This window comes from Leiobunum rupestre, chromosome 1, assembly GCF_980474605.1.
Source record: "Leiobunum rupestre chromosome 1, qqLeiRupe1.1.hap1, whole genome shotgun sequence".
Lineage (NCBI taxonomy): Eukaryota > Metazoa > Arthropoda > Arachnida > Opiliones > Sclerosomatidae > Leiobunum > Leiobunum rupestre.
In genome coordinates, this window is record NC_143384.1 from 36,697,054 (window position 1) to 36,720,940 (window position 23,887).

General features: G+C 39.4%; 3 protein-coding genes across 4 annotated transcripts; 2 read left to right on the plus strand and 1 right to left on the minus strand.

Moving 5' to 3' along the window:
• The first annotated feature begins 4,169 nt into the window (after positions 1-4,169).
• On the plus strand, positions 4,170-14,221 carry LOC149962256 (sulfotransferase 1C4-like). Of its 2 annotated transcripts, none has more exons than XM_090179351.1 (6): positions 4,170-4,306; positions 6,449-6,587; positions 6,658-6,715; positions 8,884-9,197; positions 12,651-12,931; positions 13,696-14,221. In XM_090179351.1, the coding sequence occupies exons 2-6, from the start codon at positions 6,470-6,472 to the stop codon at positions 13,882-13,884; spliced, it is 960 nt and encodes a 319-aa protein (XP_090035477.1). In that variant the 5' UTR covers positions 4,170-4,306; positions 6,449-6,469; the 3' UTR covers positions 13,885-14,221. The 2 variants fall into 2 exon arrangements, with proteins under 2 accessions (XP_090035477.1, XP_090035472.1); XM_090179346.1 differs by lacking the exon at positions 4,170-4,306 and adding an exon at positions 6,182-6,360 and having other exon boundaries at positions 6,434-6,587.
• Positions 14,222-14,703: 482 nt separating this feature from the next.
• Positions 14,704-15,907, plus strand: LOC149962257 (uncharacterized). Its single transcript, XM_090167580.1, has 3 exons — positions 14,704-15,323; positions 15,381-15,664; positions 15,727-15,907. The coding sequence occupies exons 1-3, from the start codon at positions 14,906-14,908 to the stop codon at positions 15,757-15,759; spliced, it is 735 nt and encodes a 244-aa protein (XP_090023706.1). The 5' UTR covers positions 14,704-14,905; the 3' UTR covers positions 15,760-15,907.
• Positions 15,908-16,095: 188 nt separating this feature from the next.
• Positions 16,096-17,526, minus strand: LOC149962258 (uncharacterized). Its single transcript, XM_090179338.1, has 2 exons — positions 17,258-17,526; positions 16,096-17,193 (listed from the first exon to the last, which is right to left on the minus strand). Exons 1-2 carry the CDS (start codon positions 17,448-17,450, stop codon positions 16,124-16,126), a joined length of 1,263 nt encoding a protein of 420 aa, XP_090035464.1. The 5' UTR covers positions 17,451-17,526; the 3' UTR covers positions 16,096-16,123.
• Positions 17,527-23,887: the final 6,361 nt, after the last annotated feature.

The following is a 23,887-nucleotide window of genomic DNA, read 5'->3' on the forward strand; positions in this document are numbered from 1 at the left end:
CCGTGGACGGAGACCACACTGAGGAGCAGTATTCTAGTATTGGCAGTACATAGGATTTGACGGCAGAGGACTTGGTGGGGAAAGAGCACCCATAGAGGTGGCGTCGAAGGAAGCCGAGCGCGCGATGGGCCTGGGAGACGATGTTCGAGACATGGGTGTCCCAGGAGAGCGTGGAAGAGATAGTGACGCCCAGGTATTGGAAGTTTGAGACGTGGTCGAGGCCAACACCGTCAACCTGGTAGGCGTGACAAATTGGCGTAATGCCTGGCCGGTGCAGGCTAAGAACCTTGCATTTTTTGGCGTTTAGCTGGAGTTTCCACCGGGAGCCCCAGCTAGTGATTTGAGTTAGGTCCGCCTGGAGAGTGATGTGGTCATTTGGGGAGAGGATGACCCGGGATAGCGCGACGTCGTCGGCATAGATATAGAGCCGTGAGACAACTCCGTGCCCGATGTCGTTGACGTAGACCGTAAACAGCAGCGGGCCGAGGACCGAACCCTGCGGGACACCAGAGGTAACAGGATACCAATCGGATTCAGCTCCAGGCAAGACCACGCGAAAATCACGATCCTCCAAATAGGCAGCAACCCACGACAGAGTTGCTCCGCGAACTCCGTAGCTGCGGAGTTTGGCGAGGAGGAGCTGGTGAGGAACGGTATCGAAAGCTTTCCTGAAGTCGAGAAATATTACGTCTACTTGGGGAGCGGAGTCCAAGCCAGCGGACCATGCGTCGACACTTGCGAGGAGTTGAGTTTCCGTGCTATAGCCGCAACGGAAACCGTGCTGCGCGGTAGTGAGAGCATGGTGCCTCTCGAGGTGCGCCGTGACATTGGAGGCAACTACGTGCTCGGTCACCTTTAGTAGCTGCGCCAGCAGCGAGATTTGGCGATATTCCTCCGGGTCGTCAGGCCGGCCACCTTTTGGGACTGGTGTCACATTAGCGCGCTTCCAGTCCTGCGGAAGAGTAGCCGTAGTCAGGGAGCACTCAATAAGCACCGCGACAGGTACAGCCAATACAGAAGCGCATCGCTTGAGGTTAGCCGGGTGAATACCGTCTGGCCCAGGTGCTTTATGTGGGTTGATGTGCTTTAGAAGAGTATGTATTCCTTGGGCGTTGACGACAATGTCAGCCATAGGAGGGCAGACCAGTGGGAGTAGAGGGACATCACAGAGGACAGGGTCTGTGTACGCACGACGGAAAGTATCCGCTAACAGCTGAGCCTTGTCCCCAGGGGAGGAGAATACGCGCGTCCCCAGACGGAGGTCGGGAACTTGAGATTGTTTGGACTTGCTGCTGATCGCTCGGTAAAACGAGCGCTTGTTGTCCTCGAAATTGGCAGCAGCGGATTCGAGGTAGCTCGTGCGGCCGGAGCGGAGGGCAAATTTAACGGCAGCTCGATGGCACTGGAACTCAGCGGCATTAGCCGCGTTTGGGTAAAGTTTATTGCGCCGATAGCGGCGCTGTGTTTTTCGGATCAGCCGTTTTATAGCGGGGGTGACCCAAGGGACGCCGAAACGAGATGAGATGGTTCGGGTTGGCGTGTGGCGAGAGACAGCCGAAGATAGTCTGGTCCGAAACGCGTCCCACATGTCGGCCACACTGGAGTGAGCCGATAGGGTCAGCGAACTTATGTCAACAGTTATAGCGTCTATGTCTGCCTTCCCTATAGCAAGACATGTACGAGGAGAAGGTCGCGGAGGCGAGGGGAGACTCGGGATGGAAAATTGCAGGAAGTCGTGATCCCCAAGGCCTGGGCGGTGCGTCACGGCTCCGACCAAACCTGCGTGGGAGGAAAGAACTAGGTCCATGGCACTTTGGCACTTGACCGTCACGGTCACGGCGGTACACGGTGTAATGCGAGCCGAAGATTTCGGAAGATAAGATAGTGGGGTCGAGATGAGTTTCCGTCACCGCGACAACGGTGGGCTGCAGCGCCGTCAGCACACCCTTCAGGTCGGGAATTTTGTTCCCTAGCGATTCGGCATTGGTATACAGGAAGGCTATGGGCGGCGAAGAACGTCAAGGCGTCGAGGTGCCAGCCGTGGGAGGCGCCACAGTAGCACCCAAACGGCAGAGACGGATTTCTATCCCGGCATCCCAGTTGTCGGGGTTGAGGGCGACTTCAGTGCCTGAAGACTGGATAGTAGCTTGGAAGGCGGAGTAACCGGACGACAGAGCCGTCGTCTGGGTCTTCGTCACGCTGGAAACCGTGATACCGAGGGCCTCCAAGTGAAGTTGTACCTGGGCGGTCGTGGCCGCCGCATGGGCATGTGAGATCGAGATGAGTTGCGTATCATCTGCTGCTAGACGCATGGCCGCAGCGTTAGCTCCGTCACAGCTGCCTCTGGCCCCAGATAAAGCGTAGGTGGGCGCTGACCTTTTGGCGACGTCAAAGTAGACTCCCGGAGGCCATACGGAGCTCTCAAGCACCACTGGTAGATGAGTGTGAGCAACGTCAAAAAAACCAATGTTGTAAGGTTGTTTTTTGTGTGGGAGAGTGCGGACGGAATGAGGCTGAACTCCTAGACCGGATAAGTAATATATATATATTATGTTTATCTAAATCATCCTTGCAAAAGCCGATTTCCTACCCCCTCTTACCCTAACGAACATTTTATGGAAAGGTCTATTCTTCATAAGTTGAAATAAATGCTATAAAATTCAACTCAGGAAAATGTGGGCATTAAAATAAAAAAATAATTAGATAATTTAAAATTTGTACGTTTGAGCATGATGGGATTTAGAACCACGCTAACAATCGTCTCAACATAGTATACATTAGAATAAATACATAGTTTGCACCAAAGGGAGGGGCCTATGGTCTCCATGGAAACCGGGAGGGGGGTCAAAAACTCAAAACATTTCGCCGATAGCTACTAATTAGATATCCATTTTGTTGGGTATCTCATTGAAGCGACAAAACTGACGAAAATTAGATTTATATGCTTTAAAGTTTTTAAAATAATACCGTTATGGGCCTTAAGCAAAACCAGATAAGATTTTAAATCCGGGTTATTTAAATAAATAGCAAATGACGACAGGAATATCTACGATAAGAGGTTGGCAAAGTTTATCAAAATGACAATATTCGGTCTCTCTTTCTGCTTGAACTAATCGAACAATTATTAACAAGGCAGGTAACCCTTTTTAACGTGATACTAAATTCTTAATCATTTTAAAATAATTAAAATCCGCAAACAGACGATTGAAACTGTTAACCCTCGCATATTAGTAAGAAATCTACACCAGCAAAATGGCGAAATCGTACGGTTCATTCTTGCTCAAATTACAAATATTACATATTTTTCTTGGTGCATATATCTATACTTAGAACTGCGTTATTGATGATGTAGGGATGCTGCACTACCGTGCAAAGCACAAAAGCATTAACGACCAAAACCAAAATATGGAGAAAACCAACGAAATTCAAACTTTCTTTGCCTTAAGATACCCCAACTTACTTCTTTCAAGTTTATATAGTAGACTTGGATTTTTCAACTCAAATTATATTCTGGTACTAAACAATTTACAGGCCAAACGATATTTCAGAAATATCATTAAAACCATGTCTTAAAACGCGAAAAAAAATGCGTTTTGATTTGACTTTTAAAGAAAATAAACACATTAATGCGTTTTTGGTTTGAAAATAATGCAAAAACCTAAAATAATGCGTTTTGAAACAAGTCATTTCTCTAAGAACAAAAATTTTAAATTCGAAAATTAGTTCAAAATTGAATTTAACGTATAAAATAAGGAGAAATAAAACCAAAATCTGTAAATCGAAAATTTGGTTTTTAATGCTTTTGTGCTTTGCACGGCAGTTGCAGCAAACTATGTATACATTCTAATTGGTTTAGATTTATAGAAATGACACTGATTCAGTGACTCAAGCCTTATGGTCGGTACAACTTATTTCAAAAACCAAAACCATCGTAAATTTGCGACCTAACCTTGTAAATAACAATTGTAAACAAATATTTAGCTTAATATAACTTTAATTGAGTGTAGTAATAGTCCCATATTAACCGCAGTGCAATTGAGTGACATTATCACCCTGAATTGGCGATTGGACAGACAAACCGCATTCTGCCACCGCTATAAAAACGAGTACGGGTATTCGGAGGCCCTCGAAAGAAACAGTTTAATCGTCGTGAAAGGCGCTCCGTTGATACACGCTATCTGCATTCCGATTTCTACCCATTATTTCCAAGTGCGCTGTGGATAGTTTTGAAACCTTTTTCTAAGCTTTTAAAGATTTGGATTTTTAAGCCTTCGACTTAAATTTGGAAACGTGTGACAAATTACAGGTTTGTTATTTTTCTTTTGGTGCGAGCTAGAGATTTAGAGATTATTAAGGCATTCAAAATATCAAATAACCGTTATAGCATAATTATAAAAATGATAATTAGATAAACTTTGCTTAATACCATAAGTAACATAATTACAATTAGTATGACAATTAGCAAAATTTATAATCGCAACAGATTTTCAGAGTTACTGCGCAATCAAGGGTGCGTTCATAGCACAGAGCCCCCTAGTGTCTTAATATGTCCAAGGTGAAATATACTCCTACCGAGGACGAAAATATACTACTTAGTTCGGGTGCAAGTACAAAGCAGAGCTAGTCAGTGTTGAAAAAGGTTCGGTCATAACATTATCATTAAAGCAATAGGAAGTGTCATACTTGTTGTTATTATGTTATTTATGGTTAAAGGTTTGTGCATAGAAAATATACAAGAGGAATAGCAACTATAACTGCGACAAGGCTTCGAAAAATGTGTCTAGAAGGGTCTAAATCTACGCGTTTGCGCGTGTTACTTCCGGTAATATATATGTCAATGGACGACGCTTAAAGGGATTAAATACTAAATCGAAAACTCGTCTGCTACAAATATCTTTAACGTAACTATCGCTTCTGTTATTCCTGGTAGTGGAAATGTGAAATTTGGCGATACAGCATAAATACGGAAGTTCATATTGAGACATAAAAAATAGTGAATAAATAAATCAGTCGAGTTGCTATTCCTTTTTTTATTTTGTATGGATAATTTAACGGTTTTTGTTTTAACGAAACATTTTCATTTCCGTAAGAAAATGTTTCGTGTTAAAATTCATTTATTTCGATGAAAAAAAGTTGGAAATTTACTTTCAAATAGCGACTTAATCTCTGTATTGTTTCGGCGAGGAATTTGAAGGCCTTTTCAGTCAAGGCCAACAAGATATGATAAACGTGGCTAAATGAAGCTCTACGTTTATTCAAAATATATTTTCCATTTTTAAAGTTACGACTTGTTTATTAACGTAACTAACTTCCGTCACCTCTGGTGGCCGAAATATGAAGTTAGGTGTACGTTCATACATTTGTTTTAAACCAAGTGGGGGGCTGGGGGATCTATCATTCCTACCTGTATTATGAAAAGGCCCCGGTTATTAGAGATGACCATGAATCTATCCTACTCTTCAAAATACGCGACTTCACTGGAGAGCGTGGTGCCATCTATTTATGTCAAAGGAAGCTAAGATTTAAAATAGCCAAATGATAACGCCGTCAGAGAGCCATTGTAGAATATTATAGTTAGACAACTTAATTGAACTTATACTCTATTTAGTGGGCTTTAACCTAAATTATATATTGCATGTAAAAATTTTGTTTATAATTGGTGTAATTTATGTTATTGACCAATTTACAAAAGATACAATCAAAGCGAGGGTATAACCTACGATGAATGTTTTGATGTTTCTCTACGAAAAGCCCTGGACAAAAGGATAATTTCGACGACGCACCCTGTTTTTATGTATAAACTGAACTGATCTTCTACATAAAAAACAAGTTCAGCAAGCGAAAGTTATTTTTTAGAAAGGCCGATTTCATTCTCGATAGAAAACTATCGCTACGTCCGCTTTAGTTTGCCATTTTAAGCTAGATAGGTAGCGGCTAAAGCAGACGCTATTAGTTTTTCCTCATCGTTATTCGTAAATTTGACTTCATAAATAATGATACTTCTATTTTATATATTTTTTGCATCGTTTGCTTATATTTTGATAAGTTATTAAGTTTATTTAAGAAAAAACGTTCTTATGCCTTTTTAATTTGTCTGTAGCAGAATGATGCTAAAAGATAGGCGCTACCTCGGAGAAGCTAGCGCCGTTACGCCACCTACACTCGTTTCGGTCGCGAATAGTTTAGATTAACGTGGCATTTTTTAGTAGAATACAGCAAGAATAGTGAGGTGGATTTAGACGAACGCTGAAAATGGTCTCCCGAATTTTAAATTATTGATTCCCGCGTGCTTTGAAATTCTGATTAACTACTCAAATAAACTTCGACCTCCAAATTAACGAATTCACGCCTTTTTATCGCCTATTTGATAGTATATATTCAAGTCTTATACGTCAGCATTGTCGGCATTTTCATTAATTTTGCGCGTATTTAATTTACCAAAACAAAGGTGTACCTGCCGTGAAGTGAAATGGGTAAACTGCCGTTCTACCAAGACGTGGATGGAATTTTGGCGCCTGGTTTCTTTTGCGCCGACACTTGGCGCGAAGCTTTGAAGTTTAAGCCTTTGAAAGGGGATTTGATTCTCAGTAAATACGCTTATTTTAACGCTCTATTTATGTAATAAATAATTTCATATATATTATTAATTAAATCAAGGTACATTTCCAAAATGTGGGACTACGTGGACTCAACATATTGTGCTGCTTTTATACAGGTGAGATTCACGGGTTTGTTTTACCTTTCTTGTGAGCATACTATCCTCTTGTGAGGATATTACCCTCTTAGTTTGTTGTGAAGATATTACCCTCTTAGTTTCGTTGTGAGGATACCACCCTCACCCGGCCACCTGTTTAAAGCATTGAATTGGGAATAATACTGCTAGAATTACAATTACCATTTCGGTTGCCATGGTTACGCGGGACCTGTTCTGAGAAGACTGTACGATATTCATCTTAATAATTGGGCGGTAGTGCCATCTATATTTTGTAAAGTTATATGATACGCGCAAAAATTCAATTGCAATATAGTTGCCACCACTAGAGACAGATGCCGCCACGGTTGAACGGTATAGTTCAAAAAGTCTCCATATTGAACGAAATTGGTCAAGCGCTAGCCAGATTTATTTGTACCTCTATTTATTCCCAACTCAATGGTTTAAAGGCATTATAAGTCGCTAGATGACTTGGGCCTAAGGTGGTGCAAAGGGTATTAGCCTAGCTGATTTTATTATTTAGTTTCGTTATGAGAATACAACCTCCTTAATATTGCTGTGAGGATACCACAATCTTTGTGAGGACACTATCCTCTTAGTTTCGTTTCATGAGCTATGAATACACTAATAAATCAATGGAAATTGATCCCTTTAGAAAAATGTATTGAGGATACACCTTTTAGTTTTCTTGTGGGGATAAGTCTTTAGGTTCGTTGTGACAATAGATCCCACAATAGTTCCAAGAGTTTCCTAGAAAACAAAACCTTTAGTTTTGAGAAAAGATACCCCTCAGTTTTCTTTTGCTGACAAAATTTCTACAGTTTTGTTATGCGGACAAACCCATCTCAGTTTCGTTGTCAGGAAAGACAATTAGTTTGGTTGTGAAGTTTGCCTTCCTTTATTTTATGAAGCCAACCTCTGATAACTTTAATTTAGCCATTTCAAGGACCACAGCACGGTTTGAATATTGAGGAAGCGGCTAAATAATAAGGGGTTTTTCCTGAGTCACGTGATGGAAGGGGAAGAGCTACTTGAAATTCGTCCCTAATTTTTGGATTCGGTGGACCTTTAAAGGGGAACGGTCAAGCTTTAACCAGTTAGATAGCCCTATAGCCCGTTAAAAACTAAAATTTATGGCGAAAACTTCATCAAAAAATATTAAGCGGTTAATTTTTAATAGAATAAAGAAATTTCGGGAAATCGAAAAGCGCGCGTCCGCTGCGACACCTGGCGAGAAACCAGTGAGACACTAATTGCTTGTTTAAAATTGGAAAAAAATATATATATATATAAAAGCGCGCGCTGCTGGAGACGGCAAAGATTTTATGTTTTATTTTTATTTTTCACGCGCGGCGCGTTCCAGTTATACGAGACCTAAGCCTAAATTGCGCAATTTCAAAAGTTAGGCTAGTTCGCAAATCGCTCACTGTTGTCGGGCTGGCGCTGGCGATACACCCTAAAATGGCGGTGAAAATTAAAACCAAAATACTTGGCGTTATTTTGCGTTTAAACCTTTTGGGACAAAAGCAATTTTTTCAAGACAAAATAATGTACGTGTAAGAATATTGAACGTCTTGTTGATCTTTAGATATGCAAATAAGGCGATATCATAAGCCTATCATAAGGTCCCCATAAGCAAGGGCCTAGGCCAAATTTTTGACGATCACATACCCTTTATTAAGAGGTAGGTATTCAAAATCTGCACCTCCTAGTGGTCATGTTCTCAACTAGGCATTTCACCAAATGAATTTCGCGCGTTGCATGATGAATGCGCAGAAGGCGTGCGCGAACATTTTTAATCTTAGAACCACGCGGGAGAAATCCCCGCCGCGAGCCCTTAGCACCGTAGCCAAGGCATTATTCACAATTTTATCACTTTCAAACTTAAAATTAACACTTATCGTTGCAAAATGATTCATCAGAACCTAAAACTGGCTTTTAGAAATAAGAGCGTGAGAAGAGAATATTCTAGATGTAGAAATTTTGAAAACGAAGATGGCGATACTGCCCTATCGTCGTACGTTAATGTTCTTCTCTCCAGAACAACGCCGTTAACATGGGCCTCCATGGTAGCCTTTTGTATATGGGGACCTTATGATAGGCTTATGACGATGTTTGTAAAAGCTTGGCCGTTCGCCTTTAAGCTAATCATGATTCCATTTCGTTTGCAGAAACGGCGAACCATTCGACGCCCAGTATTTTTTCCAGCACAGCCCTTTCTTGGAAATGGCCGGTGTGGAAATGGTGGATAAAATGCCGAGGCCCGGCTGCATTAAGACCCATCTGCCCTACCACTTGACGCCCATGAGCCCCGAGGCTAAGTACATCTACGTGGCCAGGAACCCCAAAGACACCAGCGTGTCTTTGTTTCATCATAACCGAAACTTTCCCGGATACAAATTCGCCGATGGAAAATTCGAGGACTTCTTTGAAGCATTCGCCGAAGGACAAATCGAATGGGGAGACTATTGCGACCACGTTATGGGTGTGTATTTAGAAACATTCCGTTTTCAGTAGGATTTATGCTATATCATAAGCCTATCATAAGGACTCAGTGGTGTAGTCCTAAAACAAAAAGAACCGGGGCGCTACATGGGTACGGCCAACTTATATTTCGCGCGTAATCGAAGTTGGCTGTACCAGCCACTATAAATGTACGTCCAACTTCGATATTTAGCGTGATCGAAGCTGGCCGTACCTAGGCAGCTATTGGAAATTGTTATGGTATTTTCCTGTGGGCAAAATTTATAATAAATTCACACACCCCTTTATTCGAGAAACATTATTTACGAAATAGAAGCAAAGCGCACTCTGGAAAGTTAAAAAAAAGAGGCAGGGCGCGCCCTGGCAAAATGGAAAAACAAAGGTGGGGTGGCGCCCTGCCTTTGGAAAAGCACCGGGGCGACGCCCTGGCCCGACTACACCACTTTAAAGGTCCCCATAAGCAAAGGTCTAGGCCAATTTTTTGACGATCACATACCAGTTATTAAGAGGTAGGTATTCAAAATCCGCACCTCCTAGTGGTTATGTTCTCAACTAGGCATTTCCCCAAATTAATTTCGCGCGTTGCATGATGAATGTGCAGAAGCCGTGCGCGAACGTTTTTAAAGTTAGAACCACGCTGTATAAATGCCCGCCGCGAGCCAAGGCTTATTCACCATTTTATTTCTTTAAAACTTAAACTTATCGCTGCAAAATAATTTATCAGAACTTAAAACTGGCTTTTAGAAATGAGAGAGCTTGTTTCTGAAGATATTTATTTATCAAATTTGAGATTTAGACGCGTTTTGTGTTAATTTTCTTCTCGCATGGACAACGCCGTTAATATGGGCCCCTAAGGTAGACCTTTGCTTATGGGGACCTTGTGATAGGCTTATGGATATATTGAGGTCATTGAATTGCAGACTTTATGATACGTTTAATACTATTGGATAAATTTAGTTGAATTTAAATAAATTTTTAGTACAATTTATAGAGGTTTTTATAGGCCACGCCGGCGTTTGAATTTTGCAGTTTCGGATGTAGGGGTAGAAAAATCTGGGGATGTGATTGGCGCTAGTGTGGCAGCCTGGGCATGCCAACGTTTGTACGAGAGTTGGGGCAAAAACAATGTTATAAGCACATACCTTGTTAAATAGGCTGCGTCCGAAAATATAACGAGAGATAGAAAATTTAACACAAGAGTGTCGGCCTGTCAGCTAGGAGCAACAAACACAAGGAGAACGAAGCTAGCCTTTAAACACCCTAACGAAGGGTTGTGTACGAATTTCATTGGATGAGCGTCACGAGCCTTTACGCTGAACGTTTTACGGGCGGGGGGGGGGGAGACAATTTCTGAATTTTCCCCTTCCAGCAGGCGCTAAAGCGTCTAGCCAATGAAAAATGTACACAAGAAAATCCACGACGGGTTGCGTTCTCCTTGTGTGGGGTGTTGTGTTTGTTGCTCCTAGCTGTCAGGTTGGAAAATAAGTATCCTGGGTGAACTACATCTCTGCGAAAAGTCTGCCCTTTGAAATAGAAGCGGGGCAAGTCGCCCCCGCTGACCCCGTGGTTGGCACGCCACTGCCTGAGTGTGGTCATTTAATGATGCATGGAGAATAGCAGGAGTCCATACCTCTCCGTGGAATGCTTATCGCTGCAGATTTTCATCTCGATGTAGCTGACGGTTTTTTTGACGTCACTATGTTAACTTAACAAACAACAACGTGAGATGGGAGCGCGCGCAAAGGGGATTTTTTATCTCGTAGGCGGGGTCAAAGACTGATCTTACCATACGCGATACGGCAAGATAAGCATTCCAAGTAGAGGTATGGATTTCTGAGAATAGCATGGAAAAAAATTAAAAAACTAAAATTTTGGCAAAACAATTAGGTAAAATCGATAAAATTGAATAAAATTTATAAAATTGGGTAAAATCTATAAAATGCAAACCGGGATTTTCACATGCTATGGTACGTAGCATTTTAATTAAAGTTGAGTGGTGAAGAACATTTTTGGTTGCCATGGCAAAACGAATGGCCAATGAAACTTTTCTCTTTAGGAGCTTTCAAGGTACCTTACCCCCGAGTTTGAAAAAAATCGTGGATAAACACCTCGGGATATCTCCTTGTTAGTACAACCTTAGACCAAGAAACACAGGGACGTCACACGGTAGATATTTCGCGCCCGAAGCTTCGTTGCGACTGCCTATTTCCTATTTATCTCGCGCTGTGTCGCTAGTAGCGAAGGTGAGTCAATTTTTATTGGCTATTTGAGTCACGTGCACAGCCCTACAATCTGTCAGCACGTGGCCTGCAACAGCATGGCTCCAAAAAACGAAATTTCTGGTATGTTTTTTAATATTTGCTTCCCTAAAATATTAAAAAAATATAAAAAACGTTATTTTTATCTCTCATGAAGGGCGCCTATTGACTATCTGCATCACCTAACCCCCTTCTCCCTACCGCAGCCGCAACTAAGCCCAGCCGAAAAATCAAGCGTTGGGTATGCTATGAGCGAGACGTCCCTGTGTTTCTTGGTCTAAGGTACAACTCCCAAAGACTAGCTGACCTTATAAATGTAACAGTTATTTTTAGTGTAGCTGAGACATGGTTCTCCGCCGAGTGGAAGTTGCCATGATAACGTACGTAGATGGCGCCACTGTCTAATGATAAAGATTTCCGGACGCCGGTGATACTAATTCCAACTCATTGTTGTCGACCCTCTTCATTGTCCATTTTCCTGCTGGCATGATGGTGACGCGTTACTTACGACTCCTTAGGTTTTATCCACGAATAAGGAACTTGATTATCGTTTCAGTATTATATTTAACCATATGTAACATGATCACTCATAAGTATGCCATAAAACATTTTCTTTTATGAAACCTTGTTCACGGGATATGACGTAAATTACGTCACTTCTAGCCCGGTGATGAAAAACGCGTCATCAACTTTGTAGATGGGAAACGGAAGTTAGTAAAGCGGATTTTGAAAGCGCACAGAATCATATTTGACACATGCGCAGTTAGACAAAAAAGCAGACGAGGATGGTTCTTGGAGGTCATACCTCACCGTGACCTCGGTGACCTATGACGTTGGTTCAGGCTTCTCTATTTTGTGAAAAAGTACCATTTGAATAGTTATTTTTAAAGCCAATAGATGGCGGTACGGTTATTGAAACTCGATTATTCCATGCGTGTTTCTGGCGTTGACAATCTATAGATTAGCTCGTGCCACGCGATCACGAGATTTTGTTTCCATTGTAACCTTTCAATAGCACAAGGAATATTAAGAATGTTCCACTTTTGGGTCCACTAATTACTATGTTCCGTATGAAACCAGGACACAATCATGTTATAGAGACTTATATTACATATTCTGTAATATATTTAAAAGTGGTTTCATTTGGTAGATTGAGAAGTGTTCTTGAAGGTAATATATTCACGCCTTCCTTTTAGGATGGTACCAGCACAAGGACGACCCAAACGTGTTGTTTTTAACTTACGAATACATGAAAAAGGACCACAGAGGTGCTGTCATTAAGATAGCCAAGTTTTTAGGACCTCAATACGAAAAGGCCGTGCAAGATTCCAAAGTCTTGGACAAGGTCGTCGAGTACTCCAGCGTAGCCTACATGAAGAAGCATTCAGACTCGAGTTTTACCGATTTATTTAGCGTGGCGCCTGAAAAAATGGAAAAAGATCCAGATATCAGCAAAGGCTTAAAGAAAGCTCTGGCCGTAAGTTGATATAAGCAATAGATAGATTCAGCAAATCATGTAAATGCGTAAACGCCTACGTGGTTAATATTTTGTAAACAACAGGCCCTCACCTGCGTTTGAATTTCACCAAAAAGTATATAGGAGTACGTGAACTAGATATGAAATTGCGGGGTGGGATGTAGTCTATGGTGAGGAACCTTAGAAGGAGTGGAACTCCGATGTTTAAGACTCGAAATCGCGGTACAGCAGCGCCACTACCGGATCTTGCCGCAATATGTACGATTATAAATATGTTTTCGTTCGTGAATATTTACCTCATTTAGTTTTATTCTTATTGGGGATTAGGTTTGGAATGTTTGTGATATAAATCCATCTTTCAGATCCTTCTCAATTAACTAAAAACGTGTCGACGCGTTTCTTAATTTAAATGACGCGCACAACGTTTCCGAAGGATCCCGTAGTGGCGCTGCGGTACCGTGATTTGGGGTTTTTAACATCCCTCTCTTAGGCTCTGTCAACTTTTACCGAACTCACCCGATCATTTTATCTCTAGTTCACGTAGAAATATACTCTTTGATTCGCTAGATCCGGAAATCGAGCTGGACAAAACCCCATTTGGTCGGGTCTGCTGTGAATGTATTCGACACAGTAAATCTATCGCTATACCCTCTTTTGGTTGCCGTCTAAAACTAGTTAGGTAGCATTTACGCATTTAATTTAAGGAATTGCATAAACTGTCTAATATTCTCGGTTATTGTGACCTAACCTATTAATCTTTGTAGGGTTTGAGATTGCAAAGCTGTGACGAAAAACGAGAATTTAATTTCATCCGCAAAGGGGTCGTTGGTGATTGGAAATCTCTTTACACCCCAGATCAATCTAAAAGAATTGACGACAAATTCAAAGATAAAACTGAAGGAACTGATCTTGTAGAAATATTTAGGGAAAGCGGCAGTTTTGAATATATTTAGATCAAACTATTAATATTGTTTATTACTTTTGTTACGTTTTTAAGAATCTTTGTAGAATAAAATAGTATGTTATATATATAAAAATTCAATGAGTGTCACTGATCGAGGAAGATATAAAAGAGGAATAGAAACGGTAGCTTCCAGTACGCGTTAAAACTTCCCCGACAAATCTATTATCTACCTTAATTAGTCCCTAAATCAGGTATCTGAAAAACTAAATTCTTTTAAAATATTGTTTAAATTTCCAAAACATAAAACAATTTTTTTAGAAAAAACTCTAGATTTGAGTAAAATATTATTAAAATTTCAAAATATAACATTTCAAATACGATTTTTTTGATAATAAAGGTTGAAAATGCTTACTTCCATTCTTGTAAGTCAAGTTACCTAGTTTTGGAACTAAGGTATAAAACTTCTGGTTTGTAATATTCAATAGACGAGGCTTCTGTTCTAATATTACCTCAAATGAGTACCTCTTACATCCCAACATGAAATTGTTATTCATCTATTTTATTTGAACTTAATATATTGAACTTCGGAAGCCGGGAGTAGTGGCTCACTCCTGTAATCCCAGGCGTCCGGGAGGCAGAGTTTGTGGATGGCCGTATGAGGACGACCACCAATCCCCTAACGGGTGGTCGGAATACTTCCGCCAAGGGTGTCCCAACCCTATCCCCAAGTATCCCCCCGTTGGCGTGGCCGTAACACATATCTCGCCCTGATTAATCAGTTATTGTGTGTTTGCTGGTGTCTAAGGCCTCGGGTCGACACCGATGTGTGTGTATCTCAAAAAAAAAAAAAAAAAAATTGAACTTCGGAAATAGCACGTTTCCGGTAATTCTGGAACTTTCTGAAGTGACCACTTAACAGCTGTTCGAAGTTTGTCTGCATGAAAATTTTCCCGCGGAAAATATTTTAGTTCTTTCAGTTATTTTTGTTTCAAACTTTCAATGTGTTCTTGTTACTCCTCAATTTATTGCAAGTATTTTCAGTTTATTAAAGTATTTTATTTTTCGTGATCATGTTGAAGACAGTTTTGTTGCGGAATCATATAAACAGTGTTAATAATGAAGATAACGTTCATCATGTTAGTGTATTTAAGCCAAGGTTGAAAGACATGGAAGAAATTATGGAAACTGATAGTGAATTAGAAGTTGAACGTTCGAAGTATAGTAGTAACTACTCTGAAATGGAACCAGAAACTGAATTATTTTTAGGAGAACATGATAATACTTATTCGTTATGGGAGCAAGAGAAGAATAAAATAATTGCTGATGTTGGCAATGAGTGTGTGATGCTTGATGATGAAATGTCCAAGATGTATTTACTTATGTCCTACCATAAATCTAAATATTGTACGCCAAAGAAAATGTGTTCAGCTTCGGCAAAAACAAACAGTAATTCTAACAAGAGGAGCGTATCTGATAGTGGTTTTTTAGGTAAATTATTTTACATAAAAATATTATTAGTTTTTAGTAATTTTTTATTCAATTCAGAGGATGAAGAAGATTTTAACAAATGCTTAAGTAAGAAAATTAAGTTGGAAATGAAATTGTGCCAGAGTCAAGTAATCTATGTAGAAAAACCAAGCTACTCATTTCTAAACAATAACATAAATCCGCATTATGAAAAAAATAAAACGGTTGTGCTTGGGCAAATGCCCAATAAATTTATCAGCGGGACTAAATCAAGTGAATGCCCTTTTTCTAATTCGAAAGACAAATCAAAAGACAATTTTTCGTCACAATATTTTTCCGAAGCAAATCAAACGCCTAAAAGAGTAAGCATTTATTGTAATATTAAATAAAATTGGTCCATATTAATATGAAATATTTCAAATAGATAACACCAGTGAAACGTAGAGCAGATTGGTAATTAAATTGAAACCACGAAATCTCTAAAACGTTTTCATTAGTTAATATGCCAAAGAATCTCCAGGTAAAATCATAATTCAAAATTTTATAAGCCTGATTCAGCTGCAATTTTTATTAGTGTAATGAAATGTAGTAATTGTGCCAAATTAATAAAATCTTATTTTAATTTTTGATTACTGTCTTTTCTGCGGGCTAAAAAATTTATTCTTACAATGGAATGGTATTTTAGGAAACTTAGATCTACAATAATTAATATTTAATATCAAAACATTTAACAAAGTAATGCTCATAAACAGTTCTAACTTGAACCTGCTTTGAATTAATTTGGATAATTTTGAATAAATTGTTATTTTCAGATTTTGTAATTATTTTTTAGCGGTTTTTGAAATTCCCTTCCTGAAATTTTGCAACATACAACAAATAAATACAATTTCACCCGCTAAATTGTTTTCCATATTTGTAAATGGTCCGTTAAGTATATGGTAATATTGTTTTAGTCTTAATATTTCCCCTGTCAGTTTATTATCTGGCACTTTTTGGACCTCTTGCTGATTACTCGCGTCACACTCTATACTGTGAACTGTTTTTTTAAGTTGCGACCGACCAATAGTCTGGCTTTCCAAAGGAAAAAAGTGTTCGATAACTTCTTTATCTGGCCATGTTCCGAGTTCTTTCCACTGGTTTGCCATGAAAGGTATCCATGTCAGAAGGACATTTGAAATGGACGAATCGCACATTCCGAACATTAAACCTAACTCAAAATTAGATTTCCTCTTACGAATTTTAGTTAATGTTAGAAAAAATTGGTTTTCAACACTAAGGCTTTTAACCGCAGGGCCGTAGTATTTTAAATTGTGAACTTCGCGACCCAAAGTACGAAATATGAACATTAATTTTTTATAGGTGTTTATTCCTGTGAAGTATTTGATAGCTTTATCGTCGTCTTCAATTTTCTCGATACCCAGATTAGGTACAGGTATGGTTTGGGTGGCTGTGTTGATCAGAAGTTTTTTCACAGGTGGCTTTTTGATGGTTTCAACGGTTTTCCGCGGAGTTGTTACGACTTCTTTTCCCTCTTTTAATACCACTTGTATCATATCTTCCGATACGTAAACATCTTGTGAAATGTTTCTATTTTCTTCACTATTAGTTATAGATATATCGGATGAGATTCTAGGTGTTTCCTCTTCCACAAAGAAGATATTTTTCATTTTGTTAATATTTTCTACTTTATTAGCCAATGAAATACTGGACAAAATTCGAGGCATGGTTTCCGGAGATTCATTTATGGTATCAGTTTTAGTTACAGAGAAAACGGTTGGTACTTTACGCTCGCTTACAAACTTCTGCGCTACAAACATCTCTGGTATCTTTGGTGGAATGTTGACACTAGGAACTGCGCCCCTTTTAAGTAGTTTTCGTGATATTTCGGTTCCTAAAAAGAATTTAAAATTTAAGAAATATTTTTTATTTAAATACGAATTGAAATTTTACTCTACCATGGTAAAATGATTCTTTAATATAATCTGATTCTAAGAAATGTCTGTGACATACAGCGGAGTTCTTCGTTGGTACCCAGTTGTGAGCTCGATTTACTGCTTCTATCCATTTATTCCTGTATATTTCATTGCGAGGGAATAAATGACCACCTTTACGGCTTTTACAAAATGGTACGCAACAAAAATTAGGCATACTTAAGCTTATTTATTTGACATTTTCAAGAGAGAAGCGAAATAAGGCATAGATTATGCTCATATGTTTTCCATCTTGAAGCAGACGATCCTTTCCTAGACTTTTCAAGTTTTTAATTCGGTGGTCGGTCACTGATGGCGACACTATCTCTAGAAAAGAGCATTCGTTTCCCGACTGCGGCAACTGGTAAAAGCGCAAAATTTTAGTGAGCTATAAATATGTCCAGTTTTTCAAATAATTTATTTTAAAAATAATTTTTTTCAGTATTAAAGCCTGGTTTTCACTGGGCTAAAAAACGGCGGAAACTGTTTTACGCAAATATATTTCCGGCGGATTTTCCAAGGCTTTTCCGCAACTGGTTTTCACTGGGGATTTTTTCAAGCGGTTTGTAATTTGGCGGTTTCGATAGCGCATGCGCTGAAGATTGTATCTTTACTGACTCACCGAATTAAAATGGACGCCATAGATAGCTCCAATAGCAGTCCACCGATTTTCTTTCATTTCATGGTTTTTAAAACATCTATTTGCTTTATCATATAAAAAAGGATAAGCGCGAACCTCTTCTTCATTCATTCATTTTTGTTTAGAAGTCATCGTGACAAACTGACTAAATTACAATAACAATGTTTATAAAATAAACGCGTCGTTTTTTAAGCCTAACAAATTGAATCAAACCACGGCCAACTTTGATTTCTCGCGCTACAGCGGCCATCTCATTCGTTGACGTTTCTGTGTTAACCTATGAGCAAAAGATGTGTATGACGTCAGCGCCCCTAGCGGATTATTATTTTTAGTATAGTTTTTACATTGGGGACAATATAACCACCGAGCGTGGCGCTGAACTCCTACACATTATAGTACAGTTTATAGGGGGAAAATCCTTGCTCGCGGAATTTCGACGAATGTGTTGGCCGTAGTAGCGCGAACAGCGCGTGATCAAAGTTGGCCGTGATCAAACCGAGAGTAGTGAGCAAATGACGTCAACGCACGATCTTCACTGATTGGTTAGCACATTGCGTTGCGTTTTAAAAATTCTGAAAAATAGAACTTCCATTCCGCGCTTGTTCGCGGAATATCGCAAGCTTTCCGTAAAATTTTGCGGAAAATATTTTTCCGCAAACGGCGCGGAAAGCCAATTCCGCTGTATTTTAGCCCAGTGAAAACCAGGCTTAATGGAAACGAATTATTTATTTAAAAAAATTAATGACTGTTTTACCCTACAGAATCGTTTATCCAACGAAATTAGCACGGTAACTAATCTTTTAGTATTTTAGCAGTATTGCCTTTATTAACCGATACTGTATCAGACCATATGATCACACGTTATCTTTATCCAACGCAACTTTAGGAATATTGGCTTGTGAAATTTTCCCTTTCCTAAAGAATATCACTATAATATTCACGACTTACCTAATTTTCGGTAAGTAAAAAACACTGTAACATCTCCTATAGAAATTAAAACTAGGTATTTTTATAAATTTTATACAGATTGCCAAATTTAACGTAAAAAAATTAACACTGAAATAATAACGAACAACCGATATTCTCTATCACGCGTCTATCTGCCTTTCAATTTTATAAGGTGCTGTAGGAAAAATGACTATTTAAAAAGCTTTTACCACAAGGCTGAACTAAAATTCCGACACACTAGCTGCCTAGGGTAGAAATCAGGTCTTGTAAGTTATACATAAGGAGAAGCAACTACATAGAAATCTCAAACATAGTTAATGACTTTAGGGAAGTAAATTGCTGGGAAATACTAAATGATTTGTTTACTATCGATTTAGGAGTTTTTTTAATTAACTAACATGTTTCATAATTTTCATTTTGCCAAGTCCACCTCGATTTGCCAACTCTACAAAACTTTGGGGGGGGGGGGGGGGGAGCCCAAATGTAAATAGAAAAACGTTTCATAGGTTTAATACTAATATGGTATGTTTCATACTAATATCGTAAGTTGCATGCTAATATGGTAGGTTTAATACTAATATAGTAGTTTCATACTAATATGGTAGGTTTCATACTAATATAGTAGTTTCATACTAATATGGTAGGTTTCATACTAATATAGTAGGTTCCATACTAATATGGTAGGTTTCATACTAATATAGTAGGTTTCATACTAATATAGTAGGTTTCATACTAATATAGGTTTCATACTAATATGGTAGGTTTCATACTAATATGGTAGGTTTCATACTAATATAGTAGGTTTCATACTAATATAGTAAGTTTCATACTAATATAGGTTTCATACTAATATGGTAGGTTTCATACTAATATGGTAGGTTTCATACTAGCATTGTAAGTTTCATACTAACATAGTAAGTTTCATACTAACATAGTAAGTTTCATACTAACATAGTAAGTTTCATACTAACATAGTAAGTTTCATACTAACATAATAAGTTTCATACTAACATAGTTGGTTTCATACTTAAGCGGTTTGATTCATACTTAAATCGTATGTTTCATACTTAAATTGTATGATTATCGCATCACTTTAATAGTATTGTTAAGAATCAGAATGTGAGATTTAGACTTACGAGTTAGTTATCGCTGCAGGCCAAACGGGTTGCTGACGAACGGGGCCTTGGACAACTGCGCGTCATAGTTTGGTACTCCTAGTTTGCCGATCAGTTAATCGATTAGTCCTTCAATTTATCTGTAAAACTCGATTTTATACAGTAGTAAATCGATTATTCGTTAAATCAGTGGTTTCATTCTGTCACGGCAACATTATACATTCGTTAAATTGAGTATTTCCTAGACTATAAGTAACATGATAATAAGTATGACATTTTCTATTGTTTTAATGGTAATTTTAGCGAATTTATTTTTAACAGAAACAATCACCCAGTTCCGACTTGGCCAAATTTAGACACTAGGGGCTCTGCTGAGAACTAAACCTTGATTGCGCAATAACTCTGAAAATCAGTTCGATGATAAACTTTGCTAAGTGACATACTTATCATTAAGTTATGTACACTTATGGCTGGACGTAATTGGAAACGATTAATTACATAAATTTAAAAATGTTATCAATTTGAATAACCGGAAATATAATTTTAAGCGATTAATCGATTTATTTAACATGAATGAGATTTGGCGCGAAAATTTCTATTTTTCGAACCTTTATTTGGCCAGCGTCCCAGCACTTTATGCAAACTCGGTCGTGGTTAGGCAAGCCATCGGGTCAAGTAACCCGAACCCGACCCGATATTGAAAGTCTCAACCCAACCAAGAACCCCGACAAACATTAAAGGGAGTATGAAATTCCATGTTTCTAGTGGATCAACGAATTTCACCAGGTTTAACAGTAGCTATAGGGATGATTGGCGCTAGTTGATTCGACTTCGTCCCACATCACCTCTAAAGTCGAGAGGAGCATTCTCGTCTCCCGCGCTCTCACCTCAACTGCGTCAAGTTGCATGCCACCAAAGCCAAGTTGAACTCCACCCTCTCCTGGTCGCCCCGTTCTTTACACAAACATGAACTTCATCTGCTGTCACTCTCACCGAAACGAAGTGGGGTGGCGGAGTGGTTAGCACTTTCGCCTCGCACCAGAGGTGCTGGGTGCGAGGCGAAAGTGCTAACCACTCCGCCACCCCACTCGGAACTACTCCATCTGCGTTGAGTTAGCAAGTTCTCTCCCCACTGGTTTAAGTGGTTTTATTGTCGAGGTGAACGGTAATAGCGAGTGTAGGGAGCTGTTGGCTCGCGTGGCATGAAGGGCTTTCCTCCACCCTCCCACGCATTATAACCCGACCACCTGGATTAATGGCTTTGAAAGTCGCTTATGACCTAAGGTGGTGCCTTGGGTATTAGCCTATCTGATTATTATTATTTATTTTATTGATAGGTACGTCTCCTCTATGGAGCTCTTTGGATCTTCCCACCTTGGATTAATTAAACACAGGGATATCCCTCAGAAGAAAAAACGCGAAAAAGATTGTTATGAAACCCCTATTGGTGAAATCAGCGCCCAAACGGAAATGACTAAAGCGCATGCTCGATAAGTGGACCAAGGGGTGATAGAGAGCATGGCGATTTTCCATCAAAGCAATTGCGATCGTACATTTGAGTTGCTAGGTATTACACCATCGGAACCAAGCAATATAAGCAACCGAGTCAATGGTAAGAACTAAATTTCTGAAATTTGTAATCTGAGAGTATATTAATTACGATTTTACTAAATTATTAAGGTGAAAAGAAAGAGGTGTCACTAAGCCTTGGCTCAAAATGTGAAGATGATAAAGCGTGCCTGCGCAATGGGGACTTTTTTAAGCTGGAGCGGTATATCCTGGCCTGTGTTTAATTAATCCAAGTTCACACGCGGTTTTCCACAAGGACAGAACCAAAAAGAGCGGAGAAGTCTGTCTCGCCATCAGCAATGAATATAAATCCTACCCGATGGATTTCAAAACCGCAGTCGAAGCTGTGGCCGCTAGGGTCTCGGTCGGCTCTTCGAGTTTGTGTCTCTGCTGCTTGTACCGCCCGCCCAGATCTACTTCGACTTCCTAAAAACCTCGCAGAACTTGTCACTCGCTTCGGTGATGTCCACACCGACCTTATCCTTGTAGGTGACTTCAGTTTCCAGCCCCTCCACTGAAGCGACAGCCATCCTGTATGCATCGCTTGCCTCTAATCTTACGCAAGGATTAGAGGAGGCCACCAGGGACAATCTCTCTGGTGGGAATCTTTTAGACCTCGTCTTTGCCTCGGACCCCACGCTCTAGGAAGAAGTTGAGCACCTTCCAGGTCTCGCTGATATCGACACTCTAAAGAGAGAGCTTAATAATAATAATAATAATAATAATAATCAGCTAGGCTAATACCCAAGGCACCACCTTAGGCCTAAGTCATCGAGCGACTTTTAAAGCCTTTAATTCAGGTGGCCGGGTTACAATGCGTAGGAGGGTGGTGGCAAGCCCTGCAAGCCACGCGAGCCAACAGCTCCCTACACTAACTATTACCGTTAACCTTAACAAGTTTTTATGCTTACACTCCTTATCAACGCTCACGTCCCAAGGAAGCGCATTTCCTCACGGCGTAATCTTCCCGGGGTGGGAACTCCCTGCGCCGGCTCATTCCCGTCATCAGTGAAGGATTGGAACACTCTCCCGGACTTCTTGAAGACCATACCCAGTCCCAAGAACTTTAGGAAAGCACTCTCCGCTTAACCGCTATTATTATCTCAACGTGATGGGTCTCTGACCTTTTATTGGGCATTTTCGAACTAAAGAACTAAAGAACCAACAAGTCGTAGCGAGTATTAGCAGACGATATTTCAATTTAGTTCAAACTCCCTTTAAGGAATTAAGGGTAAAACAGGAACAAAATTTTAACAACCATGTGTTGGGAAAATACTCTAGTAAGAGTTGAAGAGCTTTTTGCATGGCAGATTTGCTGTTAATATTGAGTAAGCGCTAAGCGTGCAGGAATCCATACCGCAGGCTTGGAATGCTAATTCTGTCACATCCTCTATAATCAGATGTCAGGGAGAGAACTTACCGTTTTGGTTGCGTCGTCTGCATTTCCTAAAAGTATGGGTCGGCCCATAGATATAAGAAATAGCATAGATACCATACGATGGACACGGGCCCGTGGGAAGAACACGGAAGAGACAGATAGCAAAAGACCCATATTTCTGGATGCGCTTCGTAATAGTGCCATCTATCGGGGACCGAAATTAGTATTTGAAAAAACAACGTGGTAGATTAGGCCTAATAATGTTGATAGCCCTAGAGTCACGTGGAGTTGAAGTTACGTGTTACTTTTTTTGCTTTTGGTAGAAAGATGGCGCTACAACGTAGCGCATCTAGAAAATACACGTTGTCTGCATGCTGTCACTTCCGTATCAGTCCCTCGTACAATTGTGGATCTATACTATTTCATATATCTATGGGCCGGTCTGACTCAGAAAGGAGTAGCAAATATGTTGGGACTCTTGGAAATTTAGGGTAGTAGATTTTGAAGTTGATAAAACCCGTAGAATAATGAACTTACTGTATGATGTCAGAATGACGTAAAACAGTGGTCCCAAAACACCGACACGAAAAACGGGTGGGATCAGTAGCCCCGCCAGGATTTTTTCGCGAGTAGGCACTGCGTGATTAAGAGGCCCCCATAAAAAACTCCTTTGTAATTTTTGTTCTTCTTTAACTAGCCAAATTGTATATAATTATTTAAAAATTTTATTATTATTAAATCAATAAAATTTTTATTATTATTAAATTAATAAATTTTTTATTATTATTAAATTAATAAAAATGTTATCATTATTAAATTAATAAAAATGTTATTATTATTAAATTAATAAAAAATTTATCATTATTAAATTAATAAAAATTTTATTATTATTAAATTAATAAAAGTTTTATTATTATTAAATTAATAATTTTTTTATTATTAAGTATATTATTTACAAATAAATA